Source organism: Urocitellus parryii, chromosome 9, assembly GCF_045843805.1.
Source record: "Urocitellus parryii isolate mUroPar1 chromosome 9, mUroPar1.hap1, whole genome shotgun sequence".
NCBI lineage: Eukaryota > Metazoa > Chordata > Mammalia > Rodentia > Sciuridae > Urocitellus > Urocitellus parryii.
Genome location: NC_135539.1, coordinates 28444381 through 28471964, shown reverse-complemented (window position 1 = coordinate 28471964; position 27584 = coordinate 28444381). Strand labels below are relative to the sequence as shown.

The following is a 27584-nucleotide window of genomic DNA, read 5'->3' as shown; positions in this document are numbered from 1 at the left end:
CCTTCACACCTGTCAGCACGATTGCCCCGAAGGCAGAGGAGGGAGCCTCCGTGGGATTCCAATCGCCCCTCACCGTGGCTACCCCGGAACCACCCCAGGGGCCTCTCAGCTCAGAAAGATGCTGTGTCCCCAGTGGCAGCTCCATCCCGTCTGCCTGAAGTTGAGCAGCATGGTGGACCCAGGGGGCTGTAGGAGGGTGGTTCCAGCCTGGCCTGGTTTGTCCCTGGACAGTGGTAAGCGCACTCCTCGATGAGAAACTTGGAGGACCTGCCTTCCACCTGTGGCCAGTCGCACCTTCAGGGCAGGGTGGGCCTTGCTGCAGAGGTGGCTGTTGCCGTGGTGATGAAGCATGCTGGGGGTGGCCTCACTCTCCCAGGGCAGACCTCTGCCTTGGGAACCTCCTCCTCGCTTTCTACCCAGGTCCACTGCCTCAGCGTCCCTGTTCCTTAGTGACTCTTGTGTCATCCTCACTGACGAGGGTTAGGATAAGGCAAGAGGAGCCAGGTCTTCGTTTTCCTCTCGGAGGCCCTGATCATTTCAGAATGGGTCCCTGGTAATCTGAACATGGGGTGTGAGGACCTTAAGGGAATGCAGTGCCATTTTCAATGGCTGGCATCATTAGTGACTCGTGCTATTCCCTGGAGGCTGCTGAGGCCTCACTGAAGTGTCAGGTGGGCAGCAGGCTCCACGCAGGCATTCAGAGGAAGGGAAGGGGCCAAAGGACAAATCAGGTCGGCTGCCAGTTCATGTGGTTCCTGGAAATCTTAATTTCCTACGTGTTGTATAATCTCTCAGTGTCCCCAGAGCTGGGGTAGGGCCCAGGTAGTCCTATAGGAGGTCTTGGGTCTACTCTGGAAGCCGAGACTTACAGACGTGGTTGCAGGTGTCACTTGGACACGGCTGCTTCTGTATGTCTTCCATTCCAGTCGCAGCGCTGGGGCAGAGGAGGCAGCCCTGGGAGGTGGAGAAGGGGACGCTGGGTTTTCTCAGAGTGTGGCCACTGTGTCTGTTGGGAATTTCTTTTAAAGGGAAGCAAGTCCACAGTGGTGGACAGAGAGGGTCCAGCGACAGACAGGCGTGGAGAGACCCCTGGATCTGCTAGTTGCCTGGTCTTTATTCCTCTTCATTCCTTAAAGCGGGTGATGGATCTCTTTGGCCCCAGAAGGGAGGAGAAGAAAGCCAGGTGTAAAGAGGGAAGAAAAGAGGAAAGACGAGAGTCCCAGTTAGGGACAATCAGCCTCCCATGTGTCCTTGCCGCTGCACAAATCCCAACCCCTGGGCTTCTTCCCAGTGCAGTGGCGGAGTTGCGGGCGCCCAGTCTTGTCTGCCGTGGAGAATGTCACACCCACCACCATTGTCCATCAGCAGCTGTCTCCTGGAAGACAGCTGCTGCAGGCCGTCGCTGCCATGGGTGGCCCGAGGTGCTCCCCTCCCTGTGTGACCTCCATGGGGCTTTGGGGGACCCACAGAGACAGGCCCAGGTACCTTGATTAGTGCCCACCAGCTGGCACAAGGCTGTGTCCAGGGTCTGGGTACAGGAACTCTGCATTAGGGCTCTGCTGCAGTGTCCTGGCCTAGGCTGTCCATCCCAGGCTTCGTGACTGAAGGCCATTCGGGTGGCGTGTCCATGGGAACAGAGGGGCTGGTGGCAGCCCCAGAAGATTTCATGGCTCTGGTTGGAGCTGGCAGAACTCTCCCTTGGGCGCCTCAGCCTGAATCTGTCTTCCTTTTCCCTTTGACGGGAATGAACCCGCGGGAGAGCTAACGAGTGCTGCGCCTGGTGGGAGGAGAGCATATCGCCTGTGGCCAGTCACACAAGCCTGGACCGCGCCTCAGACCAACTGGGGAAGCCTGGAAAACTGTGTGTGGCCTGGGAAGCACCCCTCCCCCAAACAGATAGCCCCTGATCACAGGGCCTAGGGTGTCACTGGGGCACTACCTGCTGACAGGAGCGAAGCGGCCCCTCGTTTCTTTCCTTCTTGGTGGCAGCCCACACTGGGACATGTTTCCTATCAAGGATGGCACGTTAAAGGACTTCAGGCCAAGGCCAGCAGGGACAGGTTCCTGGATACGGGCACAAGCTGCGTTCCTGGTGGCTGTTCCTGGGCATAGGAGCAGTGCTTTGGGAGCCCCGAAGACAGGCCAGGCTAGGCCCCGGAGAGAAGGTGCCGGGGGGCTCCAGGGTACAGAAGCTGGGATGAGGGGACCACGGCCGGCAGGCATCGGGAAGAGGCGGAGTCACGAGGCTCGTGTGGAAGCAGATTTAAAGGCTTGCGTCCTTTTGAAGAAATCAGTCAGCTCCCACCCTCACCCCCCTGTTGCCCTCCCCAGAGGCCCTCCCTGTCCCTTTGTCTCACGTCCTGCTGGACAGTCACACGTTGGCTGTTTGTCCCACCCAGATGGAGCATGCAGGGCTGGTGCTGTGCCTTGCTCTTCTCATGCAGCACGACGTCATGGGGACTTCCCTCCTCTGTTCACAGCTACAGGGGATCCTCATCTGGCTGCACGTCTTATCCAACAGATTACCGCTGAAGGTTTCCGAGTTTCGTTTCGCGTTGCATGCCCGGGGTAGAGCCCAGGGCCTCCCACTCTGGCCACAGCCCAGCTCCTGAGAGATGACTGGGTTGACTCTCTTTTCCCTCTTAAATGGTGCATCATACTCATGCATGATGGTGGGGTTCGTTATCACATATTCGCACATGGTCATACTATGATGGCACAATTCCCCCAAATTATGTTGGATTCTGTCCCCTCCCCTTTTGCTCCCCTCCTCCCTCCTTAGGTTGGTTCTTAAGTATGGACCCTCCTGGTATCCCCATGAGAGTAGCAGACGCGCAGCAGGCTCAGGCTGGTCCTCTGCCACTTAGTGATCATGTGGCCTTGGGCAAGTGGCTTAGCCTCCCCATGCCTTGGTTTCTTCTTCTATAAAGTGGGAGATTCGAGACCCTGCCTCCTGGACTGGGGAGGTTTGAATAGGTTCGTGTATGAGAGCTTTCAGAGCCATGAGGACAATACAGAGTAAGTGCCGTCTAAATGTTGGCTTTGGCGCCTGGGGGTGCAGCTTGCTGGTAGAGCCCTTGCCTCACTTGTGTGAGGCCCTGGGTTCCATCCCTGGCATCATCAAAGAAATAGCAAGCCAATGAAGGCTGTTCTGCTGCACCTCTGCAAACTCGACTGCTGTGGGTCACTTGGTGCCATAGTAGCCCTAGATTAGAATAAGTCCACACAGTAGGAAGTCCAGTCTCTGCTAGCCCCTCCAATAGAGCTCATCAGGTGTGGTTGTCACTAAGTAGTGGCGCCATGGTCTACTTGACTCATGGGTGACCTGTGTGCAGCTGTCTGAATTCTTGGTCTCCAAGAATTGCCATTCCATCTCTGGAAGTTGCCGATTCATCCACCGTTCCTTAAATGGACCCAAAATCTTGAGCTTCAAGAGTAAGACTTCGGGTCATCACTAAGGCCAGGTGGGGCAAACCACTCTAGACTGGGCAGCTTGGCGAGGGTGAGTGGTGGCCCAGCCTCCTGTCTGGATCCCAGTACCAGCACTACCCAGATTAGTGTTTACAGAAGCCCAATGGGCCCAGGCCCGGCCTCTGGACATATCTCTCCCTCCCGGCAGGCTTTCTTTGGGAAAGAAAATTTACGCTACACTGGGCGTTCAGTACCAGAGGCAGAAGTAGGTCATAGGAGAAATGAGGACTTCGGTTTTCAGTGGTTCTGTTCTAGGGAAGAATGAAGAGCCAAAATGCTTTTAAAACTCGTCAGGTAACTTAAGAAAGGGGGTGGAAGTGAGGGTGCAGGACATCTCTTACATGCTGCATGCTGTACTGACGTCCTGAATCTTTAATCAGCAAGTGGGAAAGCCCCACCTTACAGACCAGAAAGCCAGGCCCAGAGGGAGGCTGTGTGGTCCCCAGGTCGGTGGCCTTGCCACCACACAGGTCTGCAGGGGTGAGCCCTGGGGCCCTGATGGCCTGGCTGCCCAAGCAGGTCAAGGGTTGGCCCCTTGAGCCATACTCAGAGAGATATAAAGCCAGGCTTCAAAACAAGGAACAAACTGTATTTAGATCATAACTGGACAAAGTTAAAAGCAGGTCCATGACAAACACGGAAAGCAGATGTGTCAAGAGGTGTGTCCCCCGGGATGGTCGCCACATGCTGCCATCAGGGAGCCAGGTAGAGGGAGGGAAGGGACCCACAGCAAGGCAGACCCCCATTTATTAGTCTTGGCAGTGGGGGACTTAGATGGTATCTGGCCTGTGAGGGAGGGGCCGGGCTTCTGTGGAACCCCTTCTTGTCAATGAAAGCAGACACAGTGGCCCGAGATCCTTGGATCGCTAGGTACAGCCCCGGCCTTCAGCCATCACACTCTCCCTCCAGCACCAGAGCCATCCCCATTTGTGGAGCCTAGCCTCATCCGATTGGTCCATGGACCATGCTGTGGTCCCCACAAGTAAAGAGGGAAGTCCCCATGGCACAGTCCCAGTAGGTCAAGATGCAGCCAGGCAGTGTCCATCTCCCACTTCATCTTGATTTTATGTTTGTTCTGCACTTTGGAACTGAGTTCCTAAATATAGCCCAAGTCTGAATTGGCAGATGTTGGGTTTGTCCTTTACATAAGGTCCAAAATTAGTCTGTCACTTGGCACCTAAATAAAGCAGGCAAACTGCCTTTGTACCAACTTTGCAATTAGGAGAGACCCAAGTTGCAGCACTTTATTTGATAAGGAAACTCGTGTGGCAGCCATGGCCGCAGCTCTGAAGGCTGAGGGTGAGGACTCAGAGGTCCAGAGGGACCCCCATCCTCACAGCTAGACTTTCTCCTGAGTTAAGGTCAGTGCTATTTCACATGGTTGAAAATACCTCGCAAAAATCGGAAAAGAAAATCGATCCCCAGAAGCAGCAGTCAGAGGACACAGCAATGGTGACTTGAATTTTTGCAGGAAAAGAAAAATCTGCCCAGAGTGCCTGGAGCTGGGTTAGCTAAGGGATTCCCCAGGGGCAGCAGAAAGATGTTATAATCAATTACCACATCATAACACTGATGTATGATAATTACTGAGTGTTTCTCCTGAGATACTGCAGCACTTGGCCAGGACGCAGTTCTTTCATGGTCCACTGCCTGATTAATATGCAAATAATAGGCTGATTGCATGATGAATGCAGAAAATGAGCTCGCTGATAACAGGGGCACTGAAGCGGGGAGATGATGAATTACTTCTACCGACTGTCCTACATTAAGTCCCCTTTCCCAACAATTTCACCACAAATTAAGTAAAGCAGTATGGAGAGATTAGGGGATGTGTAAAATAATGTACCTTAATAGCTTTTCTAATACTGTCACATATAACGAAGATGTCACCTGGTTCCTTGTAGGGCCAGACCAGTTCACTCACCTGTGCACTGCACAAAAGACAGGAAGCAGCAGCCACATAGTGTGTGCCACTGGCGGCAGCTGGCCACGGACTCTCTAAGGGACATTCCTTTGCAGCCCAAACCTCATTACCCACACATTGGCTGACTAGCAGCACCGTTGCAAGGGGACAGGATGCTCTGGGGCAGACACAGCCTGCACAGATGGACACTTTGAAGCCTACTGCCCACCATGTGCTGGGGGAAAGGAGAGTCTCTAAGCTACAGGCCTAGAAGGCTCAGGAAGGAAATAATATTTAAGACCACCACTTAGCTCCTCTGGCTGTCAGAAACCCGGGGGAATCAATTCCACTGTCGGAATGGCAGTGTGACTGCATGCCAGACTGTGACTTGGTGACTTGGGCAGGTTCGCCTAAAGCCGGAAATGAACCCTGGAGAGAAGAGGGGAGAGAGAGAGAGACGCTTGCTCACACAGTGATTAATCTTTGATTACAGCAAAGCAATTTCACTGGAGGGTTTGTTTTTTCCCATCTCAGTAATATATATTTAGACTGTTTGTGTGACATACATTTTCTCTTAATGCATAGGGACGCATTGATAAGTGTTCATACACACACAGCTGGCTTGGTAATAAGGTTATTGAAGGTAATTTGAAAGCATTATTTCTAGGTTGGTATGGATCGCTAGAAAGGCCAAAACAAGGCTAGCCTGTGCCCCTGAAGCACAGCCAGCTGTGCCACCCACTGTCACATCACCAATCGTGCCAGCCTGTGATTTTCTTTCCAAACTTGAATTGTAATTTCAGCAGGCTTTTTAATTTTTAATATTCCCAAACTCTGCTTTGATGTTCATGTTTCCTTAAGAACTTATAGAAGACACGCAGGAAAAATGAGCCCTGAGGGACAGCAGCTGACATCCCAGACCCCTCCAGTGCTACTTGCTCACCGCTGCCCCCAGTGAGCTCCTCCGCCAGGCCCCTGCCAGACCCCTCATGCTCCTCAGGTCGGCCCAGGACCCCAGTGGACTTCCCAGTGCAGGGGGAGAGCTGCTGACTGCAGGAACCTAGGGCCTGTAAACATTGGGTTGACTACTGAGCGGTGAGGGAGATAGCGGCCATCCTGGTACTTCCTAATGTGACCAGGCAGCCAGTGAGGTCATTTGGAGAGCTGACCCCTGTCCTGGCTCCAGACCCGGCTGTCAGCTCTGACCTGGGCTCTGTCTCTCCAGAGCTGCCCCAGGGGGAGAACCAGGCGCCCCAGCCCGGCCTCGGGTCATCTCAACCCCAGGACAACCTCTGGCTGCTCCAGTTGAGGCCAGACCTGCCCCACAGAGTGGCCTTCATGCCTTCATTCTCCCTCTCGCCTGCAGACCTTGTTCTCTAATCCCTGCCCATCCCCAGCCCTGTCCTAGGGGCACTGCTTGTCCGCCTTTGCCCCAGGTCTTGCGTACAGCGCTCCGTTCAGAGTCGGAAGGGCACGGGCCCCTTCGTCAAGTGGCTCGGAGGGGAGGTCATGTCTGGGGAGGTTAAACCATCTTGCTTTTATGAAACAAGTGTGTCTCGGCTCCACGCCGTGAGGGTGCCTCTGCAGACTGAATGCGTCGTACTGTGTGCATGCGCACACTCAGGCCCGCGCTGCAGTGTCCCGCGACTGTCTTACTTTAGCCCCAGTGGAGGGACATGTGTAAGTGGGAGAGCATGGCCTTCCGGTTTCATAGAAGATGCGCCCCGAGGTCACACCCCCAGCCTTTTCTGCTTGCTCCCCACCTTTGTTGAGGGAAGGGGGAAATATGGCTTGGTGGTTTGCTGAGACTTCCAATGACTTAAGGCAGCCAGGGCTGGCCTTGGAGGACAGGAAGACACCTGCTCTGATTACTGAGGCTGCTGCGTGTCGCACGGACCTTCCAAGCAGAGAAAGGCTGCCGAGATGTAGGAGGAGTCCTACAGCTGCAAGGCCCTTACCCTGTTGGCACCGGACAGGGAGCCCCGCAGTGTGGATGGAAGGCCGTTGTGTGTTCCTCACTGCAGTGCTTCTCTCTGTGCCTGAGTACTGTTGCATGTTTCTTTCTTTTGTTTCTTTTTTGATGGACAAATGCCCAGTGGCCCAGAAAGAGGGATGGGTGTGACAGGCTTCTGAAGGCCTCTGTGATGTCTGTCAAAGGAGCTGTGTTTGGACTCCTACAAATCAGTCAAAATACCACTCACACCCAAAAGCAGAAAAGTCCACGTTTCACATTGGCCATGTCTTAATAGAGACACTTGACTATAGGGAGGTGGGGGGATGCCTGGGGGCCAGGAGACTGCCACTAGTGCAGAGGCGGGGCTCAGCACCCTCAGCCCAGTGGCACTGACCTGCTGTGCTTAGTTCCAGAGCCCTGGGTGAAAGAGGAGCTCCACGTGAGGTTACTACTCACATTTGGTGCCGAGGCTCAGTCTGTCTGAAGGGACTGCCCGGCTGTCAGCCCCCAGGTGGGGGCTCTCTGAGGTGCCTTCAGGCCACCTGCCCATTGGAACGATGGCTGGGAAGCGCTCCGGGCTGCTGGCCACCCTCTATGGTTTCTAGAGCTGTCAAAGTTGTGGGCTGGGAAAGCCCTCAGCGCCCTCTGGGGCTGCCAGGGTGCCTGCTGGACTGGAGCTGCCTGCAGTGGGCTCCCCAGAACCTGCTGCCCACAGCCCAAGGCTCTTGGCCTCCTCGGGCTCTAGGCTCCCCTTCCCTTTGGTCCCTCCCTCACACACATTCCCATGTGCCAAGCCATCACCACCTCCTCTCCTCCCTTGGCCAACTTGTCTGTCCTTACAGTCGCTTGGAATCTCCTGGCTTGGCATGGGCTCAGAACCCACACTCTGGACATAATGAAAAGTGGTGCATCAGACCAGCCGCCAGTTAAATAATGTTTGGGTTCTTGTCGGAATGTCACGGAGTACCCTGTCATTTTGTTTCAGCAACTTGTCCTTCTGAATGTGCAGTTCGCCTTATGGCATGCCAGCAGTAAAAATGTCACTTACAATAATTACTTTTTGGTGAAAATGCTTGCTGACTTCCTACCTTCAAGCTGTTTTTTACACAGTGGGGAGATAATAAGAAATGACTTTATCCTGACTGCTCAAATGAACACTAAATGGAATTTGGGTTATTATTACGGCGATAGAGGGCTGGGTATGGAAATTTCAACAGTGGATCGGATAAACTGCAGAGAGATTTGTCTTGGAAAATTGTGGCGGGTGTGCATTTTCAAATTGGCTTCTATTGCAAACTCAAGGCAGCTGTTGTTTGCCTGCTGTTTTTGGAATATAATATTTTTCATAATCCTTTTACAGTTCTTGAATGCCTTGTGTATCTCACAGGGCCTTGAGTCACCGTCTCTGCTCTTTGAACTACCCAACCAAGCTCCTCCTAATAAGCAAGATTCAACACCATGCAGGAAAATTTAACCCACACAGATGACTTTCAAATGTAGCACTTCCTGTTACTGTCAGAGTTGGGTGGATCAGCTGCATCAGCATCGCTGGGCTTTTAAGATGTGCAAATTCCCCTTTGTGTGCCAGACCTGCATACAGCAAGCTCCTTGAAAGCAACATTTTTTTTTTCATTTCTCTTGTCTCTGATGCTCACAGTGCACGGCACAGAGTGGGTGCTTTAAAAATGTGTGACGAGTAGGTGAGTGGTTAGATGGATGGATAGATGGATGGATGGATAGATAGACAGACAGATGGGTAGGCAGGAGGCTGGGGTGGGTGGGTGAGTAGGTGGGTGCGTGAATGGATGGACGGGTGGATGGATGGGTAGACAAGTGAATAGATGGATGAACGGACAGGTGAGTAGGTGGGTGAGTGGATCTATGCATGAATGGATGGATGGTCGGACAGACGGATAGGCAGGTGGGCGTTTAGGTGAGTGTTGGATAGATGGATGGATGGATGAACAGACGAATGGATGGGCAGGTGAGTGGGTAGGTGAGCAGGTAGATACATGGATGGTTGGATAGACAGGTAAATGGGTGGATGGATGGATAGTTGGTCAGGTGGAGGATGAACAGACAGACAGACAGGTGGGTAGGTGGGTGTGTGGATGGATGAACAGATGGACGGATAGATAGGTGGGTGGGTAGGTGAGTGGATGGATGGACGGATGGATGGACAGATGGAAGGATGGACAGACGAAGAGAGACAAATGGGCAGGTGGGTGAGTAGGTGGATTAATGGATGGTTGGTTGGAAAGACAGGTGGATGGATGGATGGATGGATGGATGGTTAAATGAATGGATGAATGGATAGATTGGGTGAGTGGGTGGATGGATGGAAGGATGGATGGGTGGAGCAGGCAGATGGATGGATGGATGGAGGGAGGGAGAAGGCAGGCAGGCTGTCCTGGTGATTGGCAGACAACAAAATGGTTAGGAACACAAAGGCTTCCTGCTGCTCTTCTGGTCCCCACCTTTGCTGTGTCCAGGCATAGACCAGATGGCAGTGCCTAGGCTGTGGGGCATGTTCCACCCAGGGTAATAGGAGATGGGGGGCAGAATGGGGCACAGCACCCTTGGCACGCTCTCCCTGCATATGTGGTAGGAAGGGTGGTTTGGTCCCCTTCCCTGATACCATTGTGGATTGGCTTTTTGTGACTTGGCTGAGCTTGTGCATGATGCCACCTGGGCAGTCTTCCAGGCCTCACCAGCTCTTACCTGGGTGTTGCAGGCCTCCCCAGCACCTCCCACCTGTCTTGCTGTTCTTGAGAGTTCCTGTTCTCTACTAGGGAATAGAACTTGCTTTCCTGCTGTTTAATATTTAAGTCTATCATGTTTCAAACAAAGTGCAAGATAACACAGTGAGGACGCACCCTCCCAGCACCTAGCTTTAAGCTCAGCTTTCAGTCATAACTAAACCATTATGTTTAAAAGAAACACAACGTGGGAGATGGCGCTGCAGCCCCTGCCTGACTTTGCCCTCCTGGAAGTCGGCCTGCGAGACTGGCATTCTCAGCACTCAGGAACCAGGGAGCGATGGCCACACAGCAAGCTCATGCTTTCTGCCCCTGGTCGACCTATGCTGCTGCTAAGCCACACCGGCCTTCAGGGCTCCTCTTCTTATCAAATTTAACCCAGGTGGCTCCAGGTCTTATGTCCCCCCTGCTGTCCGGAGCTCGTAGGCCACTGTGTGAAGGCTCAGATCCCTCACCTCCTGGTGGTGGGTGCTAGTTCCAGCTCCAGTCTATTTTGGATGAAACCTCAATAAACACTCTGTGCCCAGTGAGCAACTTTGGGTGAGAAGAACTGCTGGGGTGCAGGTAGCCCCATCCTAGATAGACCTGTCCCCATCATAGGACTCAAACACAGACACTCCACAGAGGGGTTCCCGGACCCTGCACAGCGCAGCCCTGGGCCTCTTGCTGTGCTAAGTTACATTCGTGCTTCAGACCCACCGGGCACCGCCTCCCCCCAGGCTTTCTGCATCCTGTTCCAGCCATCTAGAACTTTCTCCCTCCTTCCTCACCACCCTCTCCCTCTGCCTACCTGCTGATGCTTGCTTCTGTATGATAGTCACCAGAAGTGTCCCTCTGAGGGTCCCCTCCCAGGGAGATGTTCATTGTCATTTAGGTGCATCCTGTTCCCAACCATGCAGGGCCACCCCTGTCCCGTTCTTGGGGCCTGATCACTCAGACAGGAGGACAGAGCAGGGAATGGCCAGCCTCCATTCCCTAAGTAGGTTTTTATCAAAGTATGACTCATGCAGGAAAATGTACTCTTCATGCAGAGAACTGTCCTGTGAAGGGTTTTGTTGGGTTTTAAAAATATGGTCTCTTTTTGTGAGTGTCGTATGAATTCAACAGTCACGGTTGACAATTCCATTGTCCCCCAGATACCCCACGGCCCCTTTGTGATTGCCTTAGCAGCCACTGGTCTGCCTTAGCTTTTTCTAGAACATCATCTAGATGCCCCTGTGGGGTGCAGCCTTTGGAGTCCATGGCCAGCGTCTCAGTCACATGTCAGGAACTGTGGACAAAATAGCAGTAAGTCGCAAGAGACTTATGTTAAATGTGAGCCTTTATATAAACAAGTACGTCTCAATACAGTTTAATAGCCACTCGTTTTTTAAAATGTCAGATTCATGCCACATTTACTTAGTGGCAGTCTCATGGCAGGCCGTTCCTCGTGACAGCCCTGTCCATAGCTGTCAGGTGAGGAGACCAGGGGCCCCTCCAGGGTGACCAGGAAGGTCCAGCATCATTGCTGTCAGCAGAGCCGCCATGACAGTGGCCCTTCCCAGCCCAGAACTTCATGCCCGGCTTCAGACGCCTCCCCTTGTCTTGTGTAATCGCTGCAGAGCCTGGAGCAGAGCCTCTTGCCTTCTGAGTGGGCCTTACTGGGGTGGGGGTGGGAGAGAGAAGGAAGCCATGTTTCCTCTGTGCTGTCCAGAGCCACACAGGCCACTGCCCTCTCCCTGCCCAGGTCCCCGACAGGACCCTAGGCTTGGCCTGGTCATGCTAGTCCTGCTACCAGGACCACAGTGCTTCCCAGAAGCTCTCTGGAGGGCTGGCCCCATGCGTGCTCCAGGCTTCGAACCCACAGTACCTGGGGTGGGCTCAGCCTTTGTCTGCAGCCATGGTTGGGCGCTCCAGGGGACGCCAGCTGTGTGTGCTGAGTGCCCCCCACCAGTTCTTTCTTCCAGGGTGAGAATTCCTAGAAGAGGGAACTGTGGGGGCCCTGGAGGTAATTGGTGCGCTCTGCCTGTGCAAACGCGCAAACCAGGCAGGGAGGCAAGGAAGCCGCCAGCATCCGGGGTCTATGAGCCAGGCGGCCATGCTTTCGACCTTGCTGTGGGTTAAAGGACACAAACCTGAGGAGAAATCTGTTTATCATGTGGGGATTCATGCCGTCCCTGACAGTGCACAGGACCAAGATGGATGATCTGCCAAATTGGTCCCTCGCATGGGTGAATCAGGGCAAATTTACAGTACGATTCCTTCGCTGCTTCAGATACAAAAACAGCATTTGCAGGGTTTTATATCCAGTTGTCTGGTGACCCGGGGGTGAGCAGAGAGAAGCAATCCGATTTGTAGGATTCATATTGCCTTAAAGATGGATACAGACCATCTCTGCCTGTCACGTCTGTCTCTTTTACATTTCTCACAAACCAGTTTGGTTGTTTTTTTAACCTGATTCTCCAGGCTGGGGACACAGCTTTCTGTGATGGGGGACTTTGTACTCGTTCAGGACAATAAGCAGGTTTATCAGGTTGAATTTTAGCTGTCTTACCTGAAGTCTTAGGGTTTCCAGGTATCCACATAGAACGCACCTGACACTTGGAATACAGTCGCATATGGGAAATGAAATCAAATTCTTCCCACTGTGACATTCCCTCTTTAGTCAGGGGACAGTTTGGGAGTGTCTGCCTGCGTGCTAATGTTCCCAAGGGGCCTGCTGGGGCCTGAGGAGTAGCAGGAAGAAGACCTTGAGGCCTAGCCCTCTGTGCCAAGCCACAGGGCTCAGGGGCCACATGACCACACCTGCCCCAGCCCCTCATGCATGGCGCTGAGGGGCTCACCATGTGTGGGGCTCGGTGGGGTGAAGATTGTGCCAGACACCAAGCTGGCCAGGACAGGCTGGCCTTGTGGGTAGGACCCCGGTGCTGAGTCACCTCACGTTTCCCCCCATCAGTTCTTCTCTGTCTTTGGAAGTGGCCAGTCTATCCAACCCCCAGAACTCCACTGAAGCCTGTTGTGTCCTGTCCCAGGTGAAGGGAGAAGTCTGGGGCAGCATCCCCCCTGTACCCCAGCTGCACCCAGCACAGCAGAGGCCCTCGTAAGCAGAGGAGCCTGTGGAAGCTGACAGCCTGCCCTGGCCAGTCACTCTCAGTGAGGGTCACGGCACGGAGGGACAAAGAAGTTCGTGTTCCCAAACCAGTGATACAGGGATCCCCAGGGGCTTGGTACAGAGTGGACGTTCCTTGGATCTCCCCATCTCTGCCAGAGTTGGTGACCCCTCAAGCAGTCACAGTGTACCACTCCAAGCTCCCAAGACCTGAGTCCCTCCGTGCCACCACGGGACCAGCAGCCAGACCTTGGGTTCAAGGGTCTTCATACTGTGGTGACCACACATCAAGACAGCCCTCACTTAAATAATCTATCCATTCTTTTTATTCTGGAAAATACAAAATAATTACACAAGTTATAATGTAGCCACAGTCCTTCTGAATTATTAGAATTATGGGTTTCATTAGAAGAAATCATGACAGTGATAACACATGATTAATATGACAGATATTTCTTAGCAAAATGCCCTGATATTAAGCCTTCAGAAACCTTTTATTTAAACCTCTAGGGTTTTTTTCTTGTTAGTGTTATTTTTGTTCTTTTAATACAGAAAATTAGAGGTTACTCTCAGTCAAAAAACTGTGCAACAACATGCAAAGATCCATCGACTTTCACACTGCGTGGCTCCGACACGGGTGTTTAATTAGTGTTTCCTTGGGAAGGAAAGGAGATGTACGTGGTGAAAGACAGCTCTTCTCAGCTGCGGCTCTTCGTGTGTTTAATTGCAGAAAGCACTCCAAAGACCTCCGCCAGCTGCAGCCCTGCCCCCGAGTCCCCGATGAGTTCCAGCGAGTCCGTGAAGAGTCTGACAGAGCTGGTCCAGCAGCCCTGTCCCCCCATCGAGACCAGTAAAGATGGCAAACCACCAGAACCCACCGACCCGCCGGCTCCAGACTCCCAGCCTACAACCCCTCTGCCTCTCTCCGGTCACTCAGCCCTCAGCATCCAAGAGCTAGTAGCCATGTCTCCAGAGCTGGACACCTACGGCATAACCAAGAGGGTTAAGGAGGTGCTGACGGACAACAACCTTGGTAGGTGCCCATTCCAGCTGTTTCCTCCCTGAGGTGCCATGATGAGTGGGGGGAGTGGCTGGGGGCGCTCGGGTAGGGCACTCGCTTAGCACGCACAGGTCCCTGCATGCTTGCCCAGCAGTGCAAAGAAATACGTAAATAACACGAACTATCTTAACTGCCCTACAGCTACAGACACTGAGGGGCTCATGCAGGAACGAGAGCCCTATAGGTTAGTCCCAACCCCTCTCCTCCCCAGGATCTGGTGGCCAGAGCGATGAGGTGGCCCACTCAGACCATCCTCAGTGGGCACCAGACCTAAGTAGATCACTCAGCCCCTCAGCATCAATGGCTTCCTAGAGAAGGCTGGGCGCCTGGGTCCCCGCCAGCCAGTTCCCAGCTTTGTGTCTGGTGTGGGATCAGCGCTCGCACCCCTCAGTGAGACTGGCATGCTCCCTGGCTGCTGGCCACCACCGTCCTGGGTCTTGCTATGGTCCTGCCGCCTCATGAAACCATCTCCAGGTAGCCCAGGAAAGCTAAGACTGTCACCTTCCCTCCGTGTCAGGCCCCAGCCAATGCAGCCTCCTGGGCACTGCCTGAGGTAGCTCCCTGAGGGCGCTGTGTCACCCCTGGGCCACAGCTGGGGCCCTCGGAAGACGGGTGTCTCACCACGTCCCACCACGGTGCCCTTGCAGCGTCAGTGGGCAGAGACTGGAAGCAGCCTCCTGGCCCTTAGGCCCCCATTATTTTCCAGGTGGAAACACGAGGAGGTGCGCAGCATCTCCACTGCTGGGCCCGCTGATAACCACAGGGGGCTGGGATTTGGTTGGGACCTTCAGGAGGTGCCTGTGTGCCTGTTTTCTCACAGGAGATGAGAGTGGACAGGGGTAGCTGAGGTCAGTTGGCTGACCTGGTGGCCTACAGCCTGGGCTCAGAGCCCCCACCCCAGCTTTGTGTAATACATTTGTCCAGATAGCAAGGAGAAGTGGCACCCACTGAGAATGTCTGTAATTAATTTAATTCATAAAAATGAAAATGTAGCTGTTGGCTTTAGCACATGGCCCGAGTCCCTATGTTCCTGGGTTATTAAAATGTGCAGGAATCCTAGGCTTGAGTTGGCCCCTCCTTCAGTCTTGTCCCAAGTCCAAGGAAGCAGACCTGGTACGACACCCCTGCTCACCCTGGAGAGGAAGCATGTAAACAGAATCCACCCAAGAAAATTCTCATTTTAAAACCCCAACTGGCAAAAGCAGAGTTAAGAGACGCAGATTGACACCCCACTAGGCCTGCCGTCCACCTCTGCGTCCTTGCGGGAGACTTAGTTGGTGCTCATCATACACAGCCTGAGTAGCACCCGCAGGCTGCAGAGCTTCCAAATGTGCAAAGCACAGTCCAGTGATCTGAGGAAGGGCTGCTCCCCAGACCGGGGGCTGCCTCCTCTGTGAGCAGGAACTTCCAGAAAAGCCTACAGCAGTCCCTGGACTTGGCCCTCAGGCAGTCCCTAGGTTGCTCTGCCTGGTCTCAGTGATGCAGGAACAGCTGCTCCCTTCCAATGGGGCTGTTGGTGGAGTTGGGGCCCCAGAGAGGCCACCCAGGGCTGAACTCAGCAGCAGAGCTAGCGCTTGGTCAAGACCCAGTGTCCTCCCAGCTTGGCCTGGGGTTTTGGCTTGTTCACAGTCAGTCCCTTGAAACGTGCCAAATCGGTGCGTGTGGGTGCTTCTGGGTAAGGGTCTGTAGCTTCCTTCAGGGTCTCACACAGAAAAATGATTGAGACCCACAGCCAGTTACGCTCTCAAAGTGATGCAGATAATTTTCTAAGAATAATCACTTGATAGTTTTCCCCCAGGGAGGCCCAGAAAATAGAAACGAGCTTTTTGTACGTACCGCTCTCCCGACAGAGCAATAGTGAGCTCCGCGGAATGAAGAGAGATTAGTGTGCCCCATTAGAATTAAGTAAAATTTATTTAAATCAACTACAACGACAACAAAAAAACACCTGGCAAGGACTTGGGCATTTACAGGCTCAGTGAAGAGTGTGCAGAAGCCATTGTTTGGTTTTTAGGTTTTGGTTTTGTGGTGTTGGGAATCGAACATGCCAGCCAAGCCCTTCACCACTGAGTGACACCCTCAGGCCCAGTAAATTTACCTTTAAAAATTAAAATGACTCCCAGCAGCTCAGGACGCTGAGACAGGAGGGTCATGGGTTCAAAGCCTTCCCTAGCAACAGTGAGGTCCTGCCTCTAAATAAAATACAAAATAGGGCTGGGATGTGGCTCAGTGGTCAGTGCCCTGAGTACAATCCCTGCTACCCCAAAGTAAATAAATAAATAAAATGACTGATATAAAAATATTTTTTCTATAATCAGAAGCTCTTCGCACGATACTCCTTCACCTGGAGGACCCACATTTCACAGGCAGAGCCACCCACCCAGTCTTCTTCCTCACCTTACCTGGGAGCTCAGGATAATGTTTCCATTTCCCAGAGGGTGGACTTGGCCCTGAAGGGTCTCCCTGCTGCCGTGGGGAATCAAGGCTCCCTGCCCAAGAAGTCCATGTTCTGGACACTTGGTGGAGCCAGCTGCTGGCCTCTCTGGCCCCGTCTCCATTTCCACCTGAAGAGTCCCATTCACTGAGCTCCTCCCGTTCAGGTCAGGGGAAGCAGTGGCTCTCCCCACCCACAGCCGCAGGCCCTGGGAGAAGCTGACCTTCCTCCAGGCCTGCGAGCCCTGCAGACTGGGCGCTGCTGCACTCTCCACAGCCACAGGGCTCTGTGACCCCCGCCTGGGAGCAGAAAGGGCACCAGGAGGGATGCAATCAGCTAGGGCCAGGCTTGCAGGAGTGGCTGCCTGCTGAGGCAGAGCTGGGATGCTCCCGCCTCTCTCCAGCTGTGACCTGGTCAAGTGCCCTGTCTTCCCAGCGAGACCCATAACGCTGCTAATCAAGAAGAGACACAGGCACCGCTGGGTGGGTACCCAGGAGGGTCGCCCTGTGCTACTACTTGGGCTTGGGGACTTAAGTGCCTCTGAGAAATGCCCCAGGTGGCATTGAGACTCAAGTTCATCCGGTGCCTGAAGGCTTTTCTGAGAGAAGAGCATCACGTGTTGGGTAAACACGGAACGCAGGCCTGATGCCAGCTCCCTTGCCAGTGGGGTCTTTTGCCAGTGTTTGGGGACTGGGGTGTGCTCAGTGGCCAAGCACTTCCTAGCATGCATGAGGCCCTGGGTCCATCCCCAGCACCACAAAAAGAAATGTTTCTGCAAAGGACCAGCTCTGAGCCAGGCCCCAGCTGGCCAGACTGTGGACCACTGATTTTAACTTGATTTTAACTTGTCTTCCCAGATCCCTGGCCCTTGGTGACCGTCTCTTGCTTCCATTTTCCCTATAGGTCAGCGCTTGTTTGGGGAGACCATCCTGGGGCTCACCCAAGGCTCCGTCTCTGACCTCCTCGCCCGCCCTAAGCCCTGGCACAAGCTCAGTCTGAAGGGACGGGAGCCCTTTGTCCGGATGCAGCTGTGGCTAAATGACCCCAATAATGTGGAGAAGCTGATGGACATGAAGCGGATGGAGAAGAAAGGTAACCCCCACCACCCACCACCGGGGGGGGGGGGGGCTCCTCCTTCATGATAGCTGTTGGGTTTGGTTTGGTTGGTTGGTTTTATCACAGTACCCAGATGGAACCCGGAACCTTGTGCATGCCAGGCCAGCCCTTTGTCACTGAACGACACCAGCAGGCCCTTTCTTTAAGTATTCCACACAGAGCTAATGAAGCCATGGGTCCCTGACCAAGGCACTATAGGGCAGGGCAGAGGATTTGGGGGTAATCATCAGCCAATGAATACCTGAGAGAACTGGGAAGACCCATGGCTGCCTCTGACCAGCAGCCTGAATGTGAACTCTCTTAACACTGAGGGCAAAGCACAGGTGACAGCTTATTTGCTTGTGGGTGGGGTGTTCCAGCGTCTGCTGCACATGTAGCACATGCTATCGACTTCCCTGTGTTATTGGAGAGACGGGTAAATTAGGAAACTCGAGTTCAGAGAGGTTGGTGCCTCCACTAAGGTAACCCAGTCCTGCAGTGGAGAGCTGCATCTGCGCCATCTCCCTGAGCGCTACCAGGGTCCCCATTCCCTCCCATCACCTTCCGTAGCCCACGGGGTGGTGAGTCCAAATCCCTCAGGTGCAGATGGATGCCAGTGATGACCACCCTCCTCTCAGCTAATGCAGAGGGACTTAACACAGTATGGCCATCACCAGTACCCATGTGGCTCTGCCTGGCCCCACACCCAGGGCACCTGAGCCAGAGATGGGTGGGGAGCCCAGGCTGGTAGCCTCCTAATTCCCCAGGAGAGTCCATCCCAGCAGCCCTGCTGGCCCCCAACCAGGGAATGGGCTGGGGCTCCAAGGAGCAGCGTCCGAGCGCCCTCTCCAGAGCCCTCTGGACCTGGGTCTTTTGCCAGCAGCTCCATCCCCAGCGCTTCCCCTGGCCAGGTCCTGTGCTGCAGCTTCACTGACCCACACTCCCCGAGCAGCCTAGGTGCCCACATGTGGAGAGATGAGCATGGGTACTGAGAGGGTGGCCTGAGAGGAGCAGGGGCAGCGTTCACCCGCAGGGCCACCTGATCCACACTGGCCCTGTGCTGCCATCCCTCCAAGGGCTGCCACTCCTGGGTCCCAGGGCACTGCTGCTGCTCATTAATGCTGTGCCTGGGCTGTGGCATTCCGGCCTTCAGAGGGCCCCTCAGACCCAGGTCTGTGGACCAAGGCCACAGCCTCTTGGGCAGCTCCAGATGGCGCTACAGCCCCAGCAGCCTGGCACCACACCATGTTAGGGAAGTCCCACTAGAAGCAGAGCGATAGTGTCCAGAACCCCACACCCCAAGCGCTCTGCCAGCCACAGAGCCCAGGGCTACTCTCACCCGGCGAGTGCCCAGCCACCTCCGGAGCAGCGGGTTTCCCTCTGTATATCAGGAGAGGGGAGGGCCTGAGTCCACTGTTCCACGCTGTGTTTCCCCGCTGGTAGGAAAGGACCTCAGTCCCCACAGATCTACAGGGGCTCCCCAGGCTCTGCACCTCCTTCCACACGGGCTCTCGGCGCCATCTTGTGTTGCCAGAGAGTCACTGTCTCAGCAGGGCCTGAGCCTCCCAACATGCCAGGTCCCCGAGCTGTCCCGTTGTGATGTCATTCACTGGGGCTGCTCACTTGAGAAGCCAGTCATTCACACAGCAGGTGCCTGAGCCCAGTCCTTCCTCAGTGCCATGGGTCACTGCCAACTCCTGGGCCCTCCCAGTGCAAGGGGAGGGCCCTGGGCACCGGGCAGTCTAGGCTTGTTTCTGTCTGGCCCTTGACTAGACTGTATTGATTTTTTTGTGGAGGAAATTTACCTTCTCAATTGTTCTATAGTCCTACTAATAAAATGTCAAGCACCACCCCTGCCTAAACTCCTACCCTTGCAAACTGAGGTAAAAATGCTAACTTCTCCAGGCCGTGACTATTAGAAAGAGTGCAGCTGTTCACACTTATAATTCCAGCTATGCAGGAAGCAGAGGCAGGAAGATCCCCCAAGTTTAAGGCCACCCTGGGCAACTTAGTGAGACCCTGTCTCAAAATAAAATTTTCAAGGGCTAGAGGTATAGCTCAGTGGTAGAGCACTTGCCTAACATGCACGAGGTCCTGGGTTTGATCCACGGTATGGGCTGCAGGGTAGGGACTTAGCTTAACAAGTGCTCATTAAATGATTTATATTCTTTCAAAATAATGTGCCCAGTTGAGCCTTGCGTCGAATGCTGAAGGGCTGGGCTCAGTCTCTATAACACACAAATTTTAAACAGAAAGTTAGCCTCTGCTGCAAATCATGCAGACCACATGACCACAGGGACCCTGTGCTGCTTCTCCCTCAGAGCTTCGTCTCTTCTCCCGCGAGAGCTGACGTGTCCTTCTTCCCCTGTGTCTGTTTCACTCAAACCCCCACCCCAGCTGCCTTCTCTACTCTACCTCACGTGGTTGGCCCCATGACCCAGGCTTCTCCTCCGACGTTCATCTGAGGCCTGAGTGCCAGTGCTGCCCCCGGCCATCTTGCTATGACCCCCACTGGACTCTGTTCAGGGCCTGCCCCTTCTGCAGCCAGACAGCAGGCCTTGGCCCTGTCCCTTGCCTGCCGTGTGACCTCCAGTGAAGTCTTGAAACCCGGCATGCTTCCGTTTCCTCACCTATAAACTGAACACATGGGGGTCGCTCTCCCCAAGGTCCACTGGGGAGGGAGCGAGTGGCTGCTGCTGCGGCTGGAGGTGCCTCTCGTCCCAGTCAGGGCTTCACATCTTCTGTCGCTCACAAGGGCTGGGGAAGAACTCCAGGCTCCCGTCCAGTATCCACGGGAAGATGGGTGCAGGGGGTTCCTTTCCAGAACAGAGCAGAATTGAAGCATAGTGGGCAGTGACGAGCACACAGGGCAGAGGAAAAGGTGCGGCCTAGAACCTCGGCACCAGCAGTGCCCGGGCCTGCCATCCACCCAGGCACGTCCCCCTGCAGCAGGCACATCTCCCCACAGCAGGCACCACACGGCTTGTCACACATCACCACCGCCTCCCCCCCAGACTCTGCTCATTGGCCACCCGGGTCCTCCCCCACGCCCCTCCAGGCAGCCTGCGAAGCCCCCCAGCCCCAGGCCCTGCTGTAGCCTCATCCTGCCGCCTCAGCCAGTCCAGCAGACGGGCTGAGCGCCTCCCTGTCTCGGTCACCCACAGCCTCCTGCTCACTCTCTGCTTGTTCTAAAGACCATGGCCTTGGGATCATGGCCTTTCTCCATGTCCCCGGTCCTGCCTCAGCCAGGGGACTCTACTCCCCACACAGAAGGCCCACCAGACCTGTCCAGCACCTGGGCCTCAAGTCCTTTAAAGTCCTCAACCCTTGGCTGTGTCCCAAACTCCTCTGTCTCCCAGATCTTAGGCCCCAGTACCCAGCTCCCTCTGCCTGTATCTCCTTCCCCAGGCCCCGAGTCCACAGCCACCCCCCATCCCTCCAGCCACCGTGCTCCTCTCCCATCTCCCCCTCCTCCCTGGGCTGCTGGGTCTCATGGAGTCTGCATACTGGGCTGCTTCTGCTCCCAGGTGGCATCTCCAGCTTCCCTGAAGTCCCTCATTATGCTTCCCAGCCCTGCCTGGCCCTCGGGCCCAGTGCCGGTGACTTCCCGTCACAACTTCATTCTCTCTTCCTGCCTTCCCCTGGAGGACAGAAGATGCATCGGCCACCTGGAGCCCACACCTGGCCCCCTCCCTCCTCCACCCCACTCAGATCATCCTCACCTTCCCAGCAGCCAGCTCACTCTCTCTGTCACCTCCCCTCAGTGCAGGGACAGCATCTGTGAGCTCAGCCCTGGACTTGCCCTCAAGAAGCCAACCCGCCTCTCCCCTCTTATGCTCAGCCTCTTAGGGCGTGACCCCTGCTGGCCACCCCAGCTTCCCAGGGTCTGCCTGCCACAACCTCACGTCTCTAGCCCCCTCCTAACCAACTGCATCCAAGGGACATCTGGGTCCTTGCCACATACTCCTCCTGCAGCATCTGATGCCTCCCTCAGCCCCTCTGGGATGCCACCATGCCCTGGCTGTCCTCCCAGCCCTCTGTGGCCCTCATGGCCTCTCCCTGGGAGCACTATTGTGTGCTGGTGTCCACCACGGTTCTTTTCTGACCCCTCACCTTTTCCTTGTCGTTGGCTTCTAGATAGCGTCTATTCCTATGGTCCCCTAAGGCCCTCTGTGACCCAAACTGTCCTCCTGAGCTACTTGGTTAAAATCCTTCCATTTTCACCCATTGCTGTCAGCGCAGAGGTCAGCCTGGGCCCGCCCTGGCCCTGCCCACGCACAGCTTCTTGTTCTGCATCGCCTTCTACCACCACTGCCCACTGTGCGCACGCTCATGCACGCATGCACAGTTAGCACAGCTCACGCTGTCCTGTTCCACGCTGCTCTGCTGTCCAACAGTCCTCTCTGTCTCACGGCCAGCATTTTCTGGTTACTCCCTCCTGTCCTTTAAGATCTCTCCCCAGCAAAGCACAGCCCCTTGGCCCACCCCAGTCCAGCCCATTGCCGTCCCTCCGTGTCCCTCCACAGCACCTGCAGCTGCCTCCCTGTCCCACTCCACTCTGGACATCCATCTGGATCCTTCTCTGCAGCCCCCATTGAATTGTCAGATTGTGCAGGGACAGCCAGGGACCCCATGTGACGTCAGAGAAGGGCCCCTGTTGTGTGTGTGTCTGGGATCAGCATGGTTCTAGTGCAGGCACGTGGAGGTGCCCTCCACACAGCACCGGCAGGCTGGTGACACACCGTCACCCTTACACAGGGGGCCAGGGCACCGAGCTGCCTGGCTGGGGACTTTGGCCTCACTCTGGTGTCTCTCCCCACAGCCTACATGAAACGAAGGCACAGCTCCGTCAGCGACAGCCAGCCCTGTGAGCCCCCCGCGGTGGGCATTGACTACAGCCAGGGCGCCAGTCCCCAGCCACAGCACCAACTGAAGAAGCCCCGAGTGGTGCTGGCTCCCGAAGAGAAGGAGGCTCTGAAGCGAGCCTATCAGCAGAAGCCATACCCGTCACCAAAAACCATCGAGGAGCTCGCCACCCAGCTCAACCTGAAGACCAGCACCGTCATCAACTGGTTCCACAACTACAGGTATGGCCTGCTGCACCCTGGAATCCCAAGCCCTCTGCGTGGGTGGGTGGGGGTTCCATGTTGTCTGATGGGCAGTTTTAACTCCAAGGCTGAAGGGCCAGCTCCTTCCGATCAGTGTCACATAGTCACAGTCCACATCTACTGTGACCAGGAAAATGTTACCTCTCAACGGTATCATTCAGCAAGGGACAGCGTAGGCAATTATTAGGGCCCCTGGTAGTGAGCGTTTCTTTCATGGTAATTTTGTGTCTTCTCAGGATCTTTAAAGTATTGTTTTCAAAATCAGCTTGATTCGTTTTGTAACGAAATAGCTGAGAACCTTCCTAGGGAAAGTTCAAGAGTTGACCAGGATTTCCTGAGTGGCCACTAGGTCTGAGTGAGTGTTTTCACCAACGTCCCACCCTTGGTCCTCACAAGCACATGGGTGTGGGGCTGTCTTCATTCTGCAGAGAGCTCGAGGAGGCTGAGCAGGTGAGGGCCCGGGGCTCTGCAGGCAGAGAAACCCACTGAGGGACCCTGAAGGACCCTGAGCCAGAGCTACAACCACACTCCTACTGCTAGCAACTAGGAGTCCCAGAACCTGCTAGACATTGCTGGATTAGTACCTTATAAGTGCCATCTCTATTGCTGGTTTTCATGGAAATGTCATTTTCTCTGTGGCTCAATAAAACTGGAGCAGGCACTTCTGTGTGGCCAGGGCAGGTGGGGATCTCACAACTGCTCACCCGAAACAAGTGGCAGCAGCAGAGGATCACAGGCCCCTGGGGACCCGAGGGAGGAGTCTCTGGCTGGGCCTCCCCCACCCATAAGTTCTGCTTGGGTCTCTAAAGGGCCAGTAAACCACCCGGGTTCTGCATAAGGAGGGGAATTTTAAAATAGGAGCCAAACGGCACTGTGATTACTAGGGAAGGCTGAGTCACGAGAGGGCCCGAAAACCTGCCACCAGAGCACTCAGGCCAAGCAGACTGCTCCAGCCAGGCAGCACTGGCCCCGGGCTGTCTCCTCGAGGACAGAGAAAGTACAGGGACACTACACAAACAGCACATTCACCCCAGGTTCACCCGTCAGATCAAAACAGGCAGACGGAGGCCAGCAGTTAGGGTCCTGTTGCTCCCCGACCATGAAACAGAGGAGAGCAAATGGAAATGTGGGCCAGGTTTGCTGACCCTGCCAGGGTCGGGCAGTGCCTCTGCAGGTCTGTCATAGTCCCATGAGGAGCCTGACTCTCAGTGTCATGTGGAAGCCCTGGCGCTCTAGAGGGCTAAGGATCTGGATGCAGGTGCTTCGAGCCCACAGACCATCTTGAGCCGTTCCCCTGCCCTGCTGGTGACTTCTCCCAGAGCCCACCACTGGCCTCCTGGCCAGGCATGCTCCTCAGGTTCCCCAGCTGCTGTCCCATGGCTTGCCAGCCTCTGACAGCCACACTAATGCCCATCCCATGGTGGCCAGCCAGTCATTGTGGACATCTTCTCTTTTGCACTTAGCAAAAGCAAATTCAACCACCCACCCTTGGCAGAAACAGGGGGAGGGGGGAAAGCAGCAGGGTTTCTGAACTGTGACAATGAGCCTTCATGTCATGCACAACAAAGTGGCTGGGCCAAGTGGAGACCAAGGGCCACGACACGTTCAGCCACCAAGATCTGGAGGAGGGGCAAGAGGGGCAGGGCTGCACATGAGGACTCAAGTAGGAGAACTGGATAAATTAAGTCCTGTGAATTAGAAGCCAGCGCCAGGTCCTTTCAGATGGCCGGCTGGGACGCAGCTCAGTGGTAGAGCACCTTCCAGCATGTGTAGGCCCCGGGGTTCCACATCCCACCAAAAAATAAAGGCCCAAGGTTCAGAGAGCCGAGTCCCTCGCCTGCAGCAGGCAAACCTGAAAGCCGAGGTTCTCCCAAGTACTCTCCCTGGCTTCAGGTAACTCTCCCTAGAGACCCTCAGCACTGACCAGCTGGCCCTGGGTAAGCCACCAGGCTCACTGCAAGAGCTGGCCCATGCCCTAAGTGTGTTAAAATCCTAAGGTAGGTTTTGACCTGCCTTCCAAGGGGTCAAACAGGGAAAGTTGATTTTCTCTGTTCCACTGGGACCCTCACTTGGGGTCCGTTAATGCCCTCATCCAGCTTTTCCCTTATCTTATCCTGAGGAAATTAGAAATATCTCAAGCTGACCCTGTCCCCAGGAATGCAGAACACACCAAGGACACTGGCCTGCTCTGGAACAACAGGTTCACTCAGTGGAAACTGCTGATCCTTAAATGCCATGGCATCTGCCAGCCTGTGCGACTTGTCAAAACTAGAACCAGGGCTGGGGATTAGCTCCGTGGACTTCGTGTTCAATCCCAGCACCCCAAATAATAAATTATGTTTTAAAAAATAGCCAGGCATGGTGGCACACACCTGTAATCCAAGCAACTGGGGAGGCTGAGGCAGGAGGATCACAGTTCAAGGCCAACCTCAGCAACTTAGTGAGACCCTGTCTCCAAATGAAAAAAAGAAAAAACAAAAATAGAACCACTCCTAGAACCTCATCTTTCTACATGGAAGATAATATTCCTAATTCTAGGTTTTTGGTTTTGCCGTGCTAGGGATTGAACCCAGGGCCTCATGCACACTAGGCAAATTCTCTACCTCTAATCTGTTCCCCAGCCCAAGAAAATATTCCTTATGAACATGGAGACAAGTCTTAAGCGGAGAAGGATGAGTCTCTCTCCTATCTGTTGAGCACATCTCATTTGCCAAACACTGGGCCATGCGTTTAGTAGCTGTTTCATCTCATGACGTCTTCCAGCCAGCATTGAAGGAGGGCCTCTGGCCCTTTTTACAGAGAAGGGTCCCAGGAGTCAACCAAGCTGCAAGTGTAAAAGCCAGGGCCCATGCCCCAGGCGTCAGCCTGCCTTCCTGCCAGCCCTGGCCCCGCTACCTCACGCTCAACTGTGTGTCTTCTCTCCTGTAAGAGGCAGCTGGGCAGTAAGAAGAGTTACAGTTCCTGTTGGTCTACTTTGTGTCCAATATTACACATCTAATACCTTATTTCATCTTTATAACTGCTCAGCAAGGAAGAAAGTGTTCTCTCACTTTTTCAGATAAGAAAACTAAAGCTTAAAGGTCAAACTGTCTTGTCCAAGTTGCTCGTCCAGTGCAGAGCCAGATTGCAAACTTGGTTCCAAGATGCCTGCACTCTGTTTGGGGCCTGGCAAGAACCAAACCATAGCTGCCTGTCACCTCCTAACAGGGCCGGGTGGTACTGGCTGCTCACCCGCCAGGCCTTCTCACTGCCAAGGGGCTTGGAAGCCAGTCAAGAGCAGGGCCGCCCTCCCAGCACAGCACCAGGACTGATCATGGCAGCTGCCATTCCCAGGCCCCCCTGGTTGTCCCAGGGAAGGGGGGGAATCTTGTTTCCCCAGAGAACTTGCTGGGGGCTTCTCAGAACCCTGCCTTTTGAACCATATCTCAAGAATCTTAGGATAAGATTCTGAGCTCACTCATGTGCACGAAGCAAATAGCTGCAGAACAGGTTGACAGATGCCCCCAGAGTTCTGATGTCCTGGACAGAACCACAGCTGTCTGCTTCCTGGCTCCACGAGGCCCAGGTGCAGGACCTGGCTGACCGCAGGCTTTCCAGACTATCCCCTTGATTGAGTCATAAGCACCACAGAAAACCTCCCATGCATGCCTAACCCTGGGGCTTGGTGCAAGATGCTGGCTTGGTGCTAATTTGCCCAACAAGGCTTTTCCAACAGTGGACATTTGCACATTTTTCAGAGGCTTTTTCAGCCCTCTGGAGAAATGCCTGGAGAGAAGGCCTGTGGAGGCTCATACTGTGAGTGTGGTGGGAAGAAGAACCGGTGCCCTTTCATGGCACCACCAAGGGTTCCAAAGCAGGGAAGACCATGGCTTCCAATGCCAGTTCTTTCTTAAAGGGAAGACACACACACACCCACCACCTGCAATAGGTAGCAGCAGTTCAGTACAGTACCCGAGCATGTCTTCTACTGTAGGTGGAGAAGGCTGGGTTAAGACCTGCGTAAGCTGGGGTGCAGCTCAGCGGCAGAGTGCTTGCCCAGCATGCACAAGGTCTTGGGTTCAATACCCAGTACAGCAAAAGGGAAAAAAAACTGCTTGAACAGTTGGAACATATTTGGTGCTCTCTGTTGGATCAAGTGTCCATTTCCTCACCTTCTCCATTCAGAGAGGAGATTTGGTTCGAAACACAATTTGGAGACCAACAGAGTAGAAGGATACCAGGGAGAAAGAAGGAGAGGAGGAAGAAAAGGGGAGGTACTGGAGAATGAAAGTGACCAAATTATGTTACATGCGTGTATTAATGTCACAATAAATCTCATTATGTATATTTTAGTGCACCAATAAAAAAGAACAAAGTGGGGCTGCAATTGTGGCTCTGTGCTTGTGGCTCAGCGGTAGAGCACTTGCCTTGCACATGAGGCCCTGGGTACGATCCTCAGCACCACATAAAAATAAGTAAATAAAAATAAAGATATTGTGTCCATCTACAATTAATGTTTTTTTTAATTTAAAAAAAAAGAATAAATTGAAAAAAAAGTATACAATTTGGTGATCTCTTACTAGAAGCCCCTGACCTTCTGCGGCTTAGAGCTTGAAGTGGAAGATCCCCACTTTGGGCGCTGACCATTAACTGGTTTTCTCCCACGAGGTCCTGGTGAGGACAGTGGGTACCATTCAGTGTCCTTTATTAATTAAGCCAGCACATATCACGGT

General features: G+C 54.2%; 1 protein-coding gene across 8 annotated transcripts in view; it reads left to right on the top strand.

Moving 5' to 3' along the window:
* Cux1 (cut like homeobox 1) overlaps positions 1-27584 on the top strand; it is a 317234-nt gene that overhangs the window by 265946 nt on the left and 23704 nt on the right. For 4 of the 8 annotated variants that reach the window (XM_026396845.2, XM_026396844.2, XM_026396843.2 and 1 more), the window contains exons 21-23: positions 13906-14208; positions 17573-17761; positions 22587-22851. The exons of the other annotated variants lie outside the window; for them this stretch is intronic. In XM_026396845.2, coding sequence (XP_026252630.2) covers positions 13906-14208; positions 17573-17761; positions 22587-22851 — 757 coding nt within the window. The remainder of the gene's footprint in view (positions 1-13905; positions 14209-17572; positions 17762-22586; positions 22852-27584) is intronic. 8 annotated transcript variants of the gene reach the window in all.